An 11,542-nucleotide genomic window follows, 5' to 3' on the forward strand; every position below is an offset into this window, starting at 1 on the left:
TCTAAAAAAATGCAAATGTCCCCCTCTCCCAAAAAAAACTTCACCTTCTTCCCACACCTCACCCCCACGCCACCGTCACTTGCCAGCCATTTTCAGCCACCTTCCGGTTAGCTTGGCCGTCTGACCAATATACAAACTTGAAGCCCTCACTTTCTCTTCACAACCCACCCAACTACTGGCCGAAAATCTAAAGAAATTGGCCAAAAAATCGTGCCAAAATAGGCTACCCACGTAACTTTAACAGCAAAATCGACAAATTCAACTCTATTTTTTGACGTCGACGTCATGATCGATGACAGATGACCACCCCTCCTAGCACCGCCTCTTCAAAGAGAACCTAATGAACTTATGGGTTATTGTCAATTTGAACAAAAAATTGTAGAACCAGGTGATTTCTTCAACAACGAAATCAACAACTTCAAAGACATTTTTCGTCGCCAGTGTCATCATTGACGATCGCAGACCACTCCTTCTAGCACCGTCTCTTCAAGGTGAACCTAATGAACCTATGGGTCATCGTCATTTTTGGCCAGAAATTGTAGAAACAACCTCGATAGTTCGTACACAAAGAAACTCGGCCGATCCCCTTTCGATTGATGATGCTATAGGGATTCAATCCACCAATTCTAGCATGTAATCGTCAACTAATGTTGTCACAACTTGGGTCCTCCATCAATTGCATCAATTCATCAACCAAACGATCAATTTTCAAGATTGAACTCAAGAACTACCGGCCGAACGCAAACTTCGATTTTCTGGCTGTAGATTTTCATTTTCAGCTTTGTTTGATGATATGAAGACATCTATAGGAGCGCAATGAGGAGCATAATCAACCTGGAGGATGGGTGTGCCATGGATGTCGTTGGAAATGGAGTTTTCGGCCTCCATTTTTGGCCACTTCATGTTGCGTGAGCAGCTAATTTTGGCGTAATGTTTCAGCTAATTCCTTTAGATTTTCGGCCAGTGGTTCGATGGGTTGTAAAGAGGGAAGTGAGGGCTTCAAATTGGTATATTGGTCCGACTGCCAAGCTGACCGGAAGGTGTCTAAAAGTGGCCGGCAAGTGATGGTGGTGTGGGAAGAAGGTCAAGTTTTTAGGCGGAGGGGGGGAGGGCATTTGCACTTTTTTAGAAGTTTTGCCTATAGTTGCAATTTTTTCTTTTCTTTTCTTTTTACTTTTATTTAAAGAGTAGGGTATATTGGTCATTTTACACCCAACAAACAGTGAAAAGGACATTCGATGCAAAGAAATGTGAAAATAGGGGTAAAAATGTCAAAAAATAAAAGGTAGGGACGTTTTCCACAAAAATCTTGAAATGTATGGACATTTTGTGTTAATTACCCTTATTTATATAATTCTTTACACAAGACTGCAACCTGCAGTTGAACAATAATTTTTATTATTCGTTTTTTGGTGCAATACAGTTTGTAGAATATCAATGTCCCTGTGTAATCCGCACCATGTCTTCATCAAACTATTAGAACTCAAGAAACCAAAGGTCAGTGCTTGATTTTAAAATAATTTCTACTGAGGAAAATGCTGCAAAAAAAAAAAAAAAAAAAAAAAAAAAAAAAAAAAAAAAAAAAAAAAAAAAACAAAAAAAAAGAAAAAAAGAGAGAAAAGAAAAGAAAAGAAAAAAGAAAAAGGAACTCGATCATTAGTGAATCGTGTCTTAATGTAAATTGTTGGTTTTCGGCTTTGTTGAAAAGAAAATGTATTGCGACCATTTCTACTGTTGTAAAAGATTTGAAATTTATTAATGGATATTGCTATTCATAGTCCTAACTGCAGCAGTTGCGCGCGGAAATGTATTGCGACCATTTCTACTGTTTTCTGAGTAAACAATGCTAGCGTTTGGCTGAACGAACTTAGTTGGTAAATAATTTTACCGCTACTTCAAATTCAATAATTCCTTTAGATTCTAGTATCCTTTCATATTCCCGGTGATCATGTAATATTTTCTCTTTCTCCTTGCTTGTCCTACTTTGTTTTCTCTTGTGAACCAAAAGTTTAGTTGATTATGACTGAATGATGTTTCATTGCTGCTTTTGCATATAGTCACCTTCTTTTTCTTTTCTTTTTTTATTGTATATATCCCATCTCAAATTGTATACTCAAGGCTGGACAAAACTCTCGAACCTAACCTGAACCGAACCGACCCGACCCGACGGTTCTTGTCAAGTTAAATACCCGAACGGGTATTTGAATCAAGAACCGACGGGTACGGTTCGATTCTCGGTTCTAGACCAAGACCCGAAGAACCGAATAAAAATCGAACCTCCCTAATTTTTTTAATTAACTTATTTTAAATAAGCAAAATTATTTTATTTTTTCTAAATAAATTTGTTAACTAGTTAATTTAGTTCAAACCGCAAAATATGATTTTCCTATTTCTAATTTTCAGTTCAAAATTAACTTAATCAAATTGACCTCAATTTTATCCAAATATGTTACTCTATTGTAGTGTCGTTTCTACTGAAAAAAATAGAATTAAAGCTCTACAGCATCTCTCTTAATTATTTTGAACTCACCATCTTTCTCTTTCTGTGATTTTAATAATCAAATTTATGAAGAATTCAGAAACAGAGACGCAAAATATACATAAGATTGGACTACGTTACTCTGTAAGAGTTAATATTAAACATATCATTAATTAAATTATTGTAACTTTGTATATACTAAAAAATTTAATTACAATACGGAACTGAATATAATCGAATCGGACCGAACCGAACCGAATTGAATCGAACCCGAACGGTTCTATAATTAAATTTGGATCCGACGATTTCACTTACTAAATACCCAAAAATTTCGGATCGACTCAATTCTCCTTAGAACCGAATCGAACCAAACCGAATCGAATCGGACCATGTCCAACCCTGTGTATACCTTCCATCTTTTACTAGGTAAAACAAGTGCAATCAGACATATAGTTGAACACGTTCTAGGTAAAACAAGTGCAATCAGACATATAGTTGAACACGTTCTAGGTAAAAACTACAACGTTTCTGTTTCCTTTTTATCCCTTTCTACCCCCACCACACTAAGGTTTTACTAACTACTAGTTGACAGAGGCAACCTCTAAATTTTCAACGACAAACTTCCGATCAAGATTTAGAATAGAAATTAAGATGATTAGCATTCGTATTCTTGAATCTCATCAATGGATTTACAGGCCTGATTCTGCTGCTGTAGCAATGACTACTACCGATCTCGTGAGCAAGTGTTGCAATTAAGTCAGAGGTGTGTAAGATATTTCTACAACCAATAGTTCATTTTATACAATCCTGGTCAGACAATCTTTGATTTATTATCTAACATTTGAATTGAAATTGAGATGCTTTCCAGGTGAAACCAACATTTATAGTTATTGCATGTAAATTAATGGGTATTGATGGGGGACAATGTGAATACCTTATACTTCAGGAACATGATTGATCTTCCCTACCCAATTTTGCCATTCGGCAACGAAAAATCAGAATGAGTCCTTAATCGGTTTGCTGCTTAGTAGAAGAAAAATTCGATTGAAATGTCAAATATTTGCTTGCATAAACCGTCATTTTTTTACCTCTTATGTAGGAGAAAGCTAGAGTAACTCGCATGGTCAAAATAACTACATTAATTGGATGATTCTTTACATTTGCGGTTGGTGTGTGCAATTAGTCTTCAGTAAAACATCAACTGTTAACTGTAGGACTTGTCATATGTTAAGGTAATCGAGATAAAGATCAACACCACGCAATTGGAAAAATATTCAACACCATGCAATGGAGTACAAGTACAGGAATTTTTGCTGTGGGCACATCAAGTCTGCTATATCTGAGCTAGAGGGCTGAGGGCTGTTCCTGTTGTTTGTTTCATATGCTTTGTTAGTTCAACAAGGAGTTCAAGAACTTGGCTTCATAATTATTATTTATTTATTTTATTTTTTAATTTTTTTTCAGTTCACCATATCTATCTAAAAGTACAGTTATTTATCAAAATATAATTGATAGGAGATGGAAGAGAATGAATTGAAAAAGTTAATAGTACAAGGAAAACATTGCCATTATTTTGCATGTTCTCTTGGGGATGTTAGATGAACCCCAAATATTTTCAAAACTTTCAAATAGCTTTCACATTTAAGCATTGGTCATTCTAGGCTCATTTAATAAATGAGCCAACTCAGTCAATATTAACAAGACGTGACCGCTTAGCCTTGTTTCCAGTACTTGAAAGTATATCCCGGGAGGAGAAACAAATGATGCCCCCAGTCTGGGCACCTATCTGCCAGCTATTCCCTCTCTTCCGCTCAGAACTCCGAAAGGAAGCTCACGAGAGGAAAGAACCTATGATATTCAGCCCAAGCCATGAGATAATAGTAACTTCAATTTATTTAATTGAACATATGTGGGAATAAGCCATCTGTGCTGAGTTGTAATTGTCTCCCTGTAATTTACATCATGCCTGTGAATGAGAGTTTGCAGAACTTGTATTCGACACATGTAGACAAGCACAATTTTAATTTTCTCGTGCATGTAATGCTAAATTGCTTATGAACAAGCCCATTTTGTGTTCAAAACCAATTTGGAGAGTGGAGATTCAGCTCGTTGTATATGTGTGAATGGAAATGAACAATTATTTCTATGTTCTAGGATTTCGATTAAGAATTTCTCTCTACAATTGGATGGTAAAACATTCTTCTTCTTCTTTTTTTTTTTTTTTCCTAATTGAGATTAAGCTTTACTCAGGTTGGAGGAACTCATATAAGAATTGGGGGAATGGCAAAACGTTCTGGACTGATCCGCCCAAACATGGCAACAATGCTTGATGTAGGTTTCTTCAGTGATTTCCTTTCTTCAGCAGTTCCAGAAATTGGTTTTAATTTCTCCATGTCGTGATTTAATTCTCACAGGTTATAACAACAGATGCTTTTGCCACAAGTGATGTTTGGCGAAAGATGGTACGAGTTGCTGTAAACTGTAGTTTAAACCAAATCACGGCAAGTATCAACCTTTCATCCATTTCTGGCTCATTTTCCATGAACTTTATATGAAATCAAGGGGTTTAAAATCTGTTCATGCATTGCATGTCCCTGGCACATATGAGATACATGGCATGTGGAGATTGTTGCTTTCACTCTTGGTACTTGTGGCAAGTAGGGCCAGTAGATCCACCCCCAAGTTGGCAGACACGAGTTTGTGTATATTTAATTGCCAGGGAATAAATTATTTATTCGCTAAATTCAAGGATTTGCAAAAACAGATTCTGCATTTAACTAAACTGGTGCTCATCTTGTAGACTTCATCAGTCAGAGAACAAGCAAATCATCTTACCTTAGTGTTTCTGGAGATTTTCGTTGTAATTTTGTGAAACTTTGTATTTTTATATTGCTTTTGCATACACGTCTCCAACTGCAAATATTGCAGACTCAAACAAGAAGCAAGCTACATCCTTTGCCTGCTTCTTTTATTTAAAATTTCAAATTTTCTTCCGGTATTATTCAACACGTTTCATCTAATTTGTCATTGTGATTTATGGATTTTTATTAGTGCACCAGTTACATCACTATTTGTTTTACGGTATCTCAGCAACTGAACTAATTACATTGTGTATCTAAAGCTTCGTATGGCGGGATATTTGTTTGTTATGTGGATGCAGATACAAGTACAAATGATTATGTCCTGGCCTTGGCTAGTGGTCTTTCACGATCAAACAAAATTTCTTCTTTGAATAGTTCTGGGGGAGAACATCTACAAGCGTGTCTTGATGCTTTATGTTTAACTATCTGCACACACTATTCTCCTTTGGTATTGATTATCGCTCCATAATGAAGTCCAAAGTACTAGTGACAATTATATCTTATAAGCTTTTGTCTTTCTTTTATCCTTGGTGTGTCTACGAAAGATACCGGTGTTGCTTTGTAGAATTGTCTTTTAAAAAATGTACATCATGGAGTTATATGCTCTATTGTTATCTTATGATGATTTTAATGTTCCTTCTACTAACCTTCATGCTATCATCAGCGTTAAGGTAAATACTTACATATGAAATACTCTGGGCTTGTTGACTTAATATGTGAATACCAGTCATCGAGTAGTCCAATCCACATAGCCCATTGTTGACATCGGTTGGACTATGATGAAATGTTGTGCCCAATTGGCTTTATGGCTGCCACTAATCAATCCTAACAGCACGTGATGTCGATTTTCTATTTATTTGTGAATTCATTTAGCAGTTGAGCACTTTTTACATAACAAATTTTGGTGGTTCTTTTGGATAGTTTTGCATGTGTTAACTGGTACAATCTGACGATACACGGAGATCTCATGAATTTTACATTATGTTCTTTTTATTCGGGTCATGCTTGGTCTTGCAAAATCAATAGCTTGGGATGGTGATGGGGCAACATGCTTGATAGAGGTATTCATATTTTTAGACACAATTTGCCCAACTTTTGTCCATTTACTTTGCAATACAAAAGTACAAATATACAACAAAGCCTAACTCCCAGTATATTTGGATTGGCTAAACGAATCTTTCTTCGCCATTCCACTCGTTTCATTGTTAGATCTTCAGTAAACTACAACTGGCCATGTTATTTTTGATCAACCTCCCTCTGCTAATTTTCTCTGCCAAAATCACATCACTCTTCTGAATAAGACCCTCTTTAGGTCAACACAAAACCTGAGACAACAACTTAAGTCATACTTTCCTGGGATTGTGTTCTCTGGGCGCTACCTCTTCTTGTTGACTTAGCCATTTTACTATGACAATGCATCCATCCTAAGAAGTAAGAACAAATATTGAAATATACCACCCAAAATGTCTTCTAGTCACTGATAGGAACTGCTATTTGATATGTCCTGCTAATGTCCAAAGTAGATTGATCCTGATTTTAAATGCAATCTGCAGGTCAGAGTATCTGGAGCCAGCAGCGAAGCTGAAGCAGCAAAGGTTGCACGATGAGTGGTGTCTTCTTCATCAATGAAGGCATGATTTGTACATATTCGAAGGATCTGATATGGCTCGAGCTGTTTCTGATTTTGTCTCACTGTACTTTTTCCGTGCTTCGTCATTAGGCTGCGGTATATGGTCGGGATCCAAATTCGGGTCATATTGCTTGTGCTGCTGGTTATGCAGGAATTCCTTTAATCCAAACAAACTCAGAATATCACTGGGAGTTATTTTGCTAATGGATGGTGGGCAGCCACTGCCATTTGATAGGTATGAGAAAATACTCCATCTTTTCCATTAAATTTCCACTATGATCAAATCATATATCAATATAGTTTCCAAATTCTCCATCTGCAGGGGTGGCTGTGGGTTTTCAAATGCCCTTTTTATGATATTTTGGCCAAACCTTTAGTGTTTCGCACTCCGGTTTGATTTATTTGCGAGTGAAAATTTTGTGGGCTAGTTTTCTACTAATCTGTCTTTGTGGATTTTAGCCTTTTCCAAAATGACTCCACTCAAGGCATCCCCATTTTTCTTTTTTCTTTTTGCTCCTTTCTCTTTTTATGGTCACTCTCATTTAACATTTTTTCGCTACTTTCTTTAATTTAACAATGTTTGAGAATTTTGAAATGTTGCAGCATTGCAGCTAGTTATTATCTTAAGAAGGCTGGTGAGATACACGGGACGGTTGTAATTCAAACATCTATTGGTAAGATTCATAGATGTCCAAAAGAATGACGCGCTGTGTCATGATATCCATACTCATCCCTGTCCCCACACCCCAAAATAGAAACGGTACCAAGCCAATTTGTTAATTGATGAAATGAAAGTTCTCAATTCTGCTATGCCCTACTGAAGAGAAAAATTTCCTTGGTTACATACGAGAAAATTTGGTGTGAATATGGCAAATCATATCCGCATATCTTGTAGTATTATCTTTACTTTTCTCCTTCGTAATTATAGTTGCTTTCCATCGAGCCTATGAGAAGTTGCTATGCAAATTGGTATATCATTTTTGGGAATGTCTCTTCTATCCACAATTCATTGGTTTTTGAATAAAGCTGGTTGGACAGGAATTGGAAATAGACTGCAGAAAACAGGGTAATTTGACAGATTGTGATCGAGTGTTTTTGTCTCTTTTTTTCTAACTTCCAATGATAAATTGCCAAATGTTTTCTGGAAATGAAAATCTGCTATTGAACCTGGATATCTAGCATATTTGTTTTTCCATCTTTTTCTCAGGTGATTGTTCAGGTATACTTTTCTCCTTCGTAATTATAGTTGCTTTCCATCGAGCCTATGAGAAGTTGCTATGCAAATTGGTATATCATTTTTGGGAATTTGTCTCTTCTATCCACAATTCATTGGTTTTTGAATAAAGCTGGTTGGACAGGAATTGGAAATAGACTGCAGAAAACAGGGTAATTTGACAGATTGTGATTGAGTGTTTTTGTCTCTTTTTTTCTAACTTCCAATGATAAATTGCCAAATGTTTTCTGGAAATGAAAATCTGCTATTGAACCTGGATATCTAGCATATTTGTTTTTCCATCTTTTTCTCAGGTGATTGTTCAGGTTGAGGACTAGCATGGGGCTGTGACTTGAGTTATGATTATGTGAAATAAATGCAGGGTACACTACATAGAAAATATCTTCTCTGTCATCATAAAACTACAACATGGTTATATCCTAGATCTTGAAATACCAGTTTGGCTACATCTTTTCTTCGAGCAAATGCTTAGATGTACCGTTATTGATTGCAAGCATTCAGAACATGCTGCTATAGGCATCGTTACTTTCGACCAGTCTTCTACTCCTGTTTTAAGCTATAGTTATAGCCCCCGAGAATGATCAACATACTGCAATTTCTTTTGCAACGACCCGTTTGAGAAACCCGATTCAAGATTGTTAAAATTATGGACTCATTGTACTAATCAAAGCTGAATCCATTATACTTGATATGATAAAATGGGTGGAGGAACAAAAGATAATTGATTCTCGATTCAGCATCAAAACCTGTGCTATCACGAGCGCGTAACTAAAAGTGAATTCAAAGAATTTTTCACACCAGCCGTTTTTAAGATCCCAAGCAACAAAACATGGGCAATAAATGAAATTGCGTGCAATTGCATCATCAGCGCAAAGTGAGAAGGAATGCTGATAATCCCAGGGCACGTGAATACTACAAAAAAATTATCAAACAAAGAATAACACTATCCATAATCAGCGAATGTCGTTTATTATACCATTTGTCAACTTCGTTATTTGAGACATTAGTTTGTCATTCATTAATGTCTAAAATTACAAGTTGTCAAGTAAGATGGTTATCGATAGTCGCTGATTATGAATGACATTATTTTCAAATAAATGGTAGCACATTACGTCACAACAAACTCGAGGAAAATGACACAATACTACAACACGAAAGCACATCACCACTAAAAAGAACTCATCAAACTTTCATGGAAGTTCCACCATCAGGTCAACATTTTCAGAGAAAATTCAGTAGTCCTATCAACAACAAAACCTCACAAATTTATTCATTTTACGTCACCAGTAAAATGAAAATGATCAGACGAGGGCTCATGTAGCCTCTGCGACTGCAAAGTGCAACTTGGTGATCGGTTTTTTAAGAAAACTACTTCCGCAGAATGCAACTGGGCTGCCAACGTCGAAATTCTCAGTACCAGTAAGTGGCTCATCAAAACCATGCACTATGTAACAATCAGTAAATGACTTGAAAGAACTGCTAGCACTTCCAACATTCTTCCTGGCTTGCTTCTTGTCTTTTCCCTTGCTGCCTCGTGAAGATTTACTACTGCCCTTCTGTTTGGTCTTCCCGTACTTCCTGCTATCACTCCGATGGCGATGATGCTTGTTTGATGCCACGTGTGACACTGCTGAAGGAACTGGATCATACACCTCAGGGGCCCACGTTACTAATAGCTTCTTGGGTGGTATTCCCTGCTTTTCACGGCTACCTTTCAAGGCAGATACAAGCTTCATAGGAGTCTGAAAATAGAAGATCGAGGGGAAAAAACCACATCTGTTAACACTTAGCTCCTGTATGATATACCTGAACCCTTAAATGTCGCCATACAAGGATCATCTGTACATCAAAATAGAACTTGCCGGCACTGTTCCAAATACTTGAAGGAAAAGAAGGGGAGGACGAAAATATGAAGAGTGAAAAACAGAACTTGCATTACTGATGTAAACAAACATTCCTATTCTCAAAATTCAAAAAAATGTAGGCAAAAGCTTTACTCCCCTGGATCATCCAGAAAGAGCGTTTCTGATGTCAAAAATAGGCAAAAGAATCTAATTATATTTGGCAACATCATAAAAGCATAATTAACTAAAAATATGAAGGCCGGATATAATCTAAGTAACGATTATTACATCATAAATGAACCTTACAGCAGGTAGAATTCTTTACTAATACCAACATCGCCCTCAACGTTAAACAAAACAGAAGTACCCATGCGTACACACAATAGTTCACATCACCAGACACGTACCTCATGGTCATGGAAACCAAACAATAAATAAACCCAATAAACCCATTACTACTTTCCAGGAATTCATGAAATTAATTATATATAATATCAGTGCAAATTCTTTCAAGTTAATATATTTATTGTAACGAGCCTACTACAACATACCTTGGATAAAATCTGCACTCACATTCCCTCGAAGGGATCCATATGTCAAGAGAAAATATGTACATTAACCAAAGAATATGCTTAAGAGCTAGTTACGAAAAAGTAAAACTTACAGGCAAGGATATGCAACGTGAATATGACTGATTAGCAGATTTGGCATCACCATTCAATGTCGAGACTTTAGTGGTTATATCACAACCCTGCTGCTCTTTCTCATCCAATAATTCGTCAGCAATGAATTTTTTATGCTTGCCAGGGAATGCAGGAGACGGAAATGTGGCACACTTGCTAAAGTGTTTCTCTGAAGCTAGACCGTTTGATTTCTTCCCATGGGATTGGTTATGTTCAACTTCCTTCTCCACATTGCCTATATCCTCCCCCTCAGGAGATGGAGTGAAGCCACGAGTTGCTATCTCAAAGTTCTCAATATTTACAAACTCGTTCAAACAGTTTTTGAGATCATTCATAGAAAGATATCCTGTATCATGACAAGCTGAGTCAGGTGGGTCTGTTGATGTCTCACTAGGGCTGATTATATCTCGAGCAGATGACATTATGTGGGATGCAGCTGTCCCTCTACTACAAGAGTGAAAAGTTGCAGAAAAGATCTGCAAAAGCACAAATCAGAACAACTAAACTACAATAATTACAAAATGAAATCTTCTAGAATATTATAACCTCAAAGCCATCAAACACTACCGAAAATAATATGTTAAAGTTGATTACCAGTTGGGTGACAAGAAATAATTGATACAGGATAAGCAACTCATATTGCAATCCATGACACCGTGTCACTTATACTCATTCATGAACTATATGGAGAAGTCTCCTTTGTGGGATAATAAGTATTGTTATTCAGCGATACTCGGTTATTTAACATTAAACTAAATGCCGTAATAGCTCCATTTTCCCAAAAAAAAAAAAAAAAAAAAAAAAAAAAAAA

The 11,542-nt window shown here is 36.5% G+C and overlaps 1 protein-coding gene and 1 pseudogene across 1 annotated transcript; one reads left to right on the forward strand and one right to left on the reverse strand.

The window, feature by feature from the left end:
• Window positions 1-2,981: 2,981 nt before the first annotated feature.
• On the forward strand, window positions 2,982-8,822 carry LOC111385133 (annotated as a pseudogene).
• Window positions 8,823-9,275: 453 nt separating this feature from the next.
• Window positions 9,276-11,505, reverse strand: LOC111385108. Its single transcript, XM_023009474.1, has 2 exons — window positions 10,713-11,505; window positions 9,276-9,946 (listed from the first exon to the last, which is right to left on the reverse strand). Exons 1-2 carry the CDS (start codon window positions 11,151-11,153, stop codon window positions 9,518-9,520), a joined length of 870 nt encoding a protein of 289 aa, XP_022865242.1. The 5' UTR covers window positions 11,154-11,505; the 3' UTR covers window positions 9,276-9,517.
• Between the last annotated feature and the right edge of the window lie 37 nt (window positions 11,506-11,542).

The sequence above is a fragment of the Olea europaea genome, unplaced genomic scaffold (genome assembly GCF_002742605.1).
Source record: "Olea europaea var. sylvestris unplaced genomic scaffold, O_europaea_v1 scaffold309, whole genome shotgun sequence".
NCBI classification, from domain to species: domain Eukaryota; kingdom Viridiplantae; phylum Streptophyta; class Magnoliopsida; order Lamiales; family Oleaceae; genus Olea; species Olea europaea.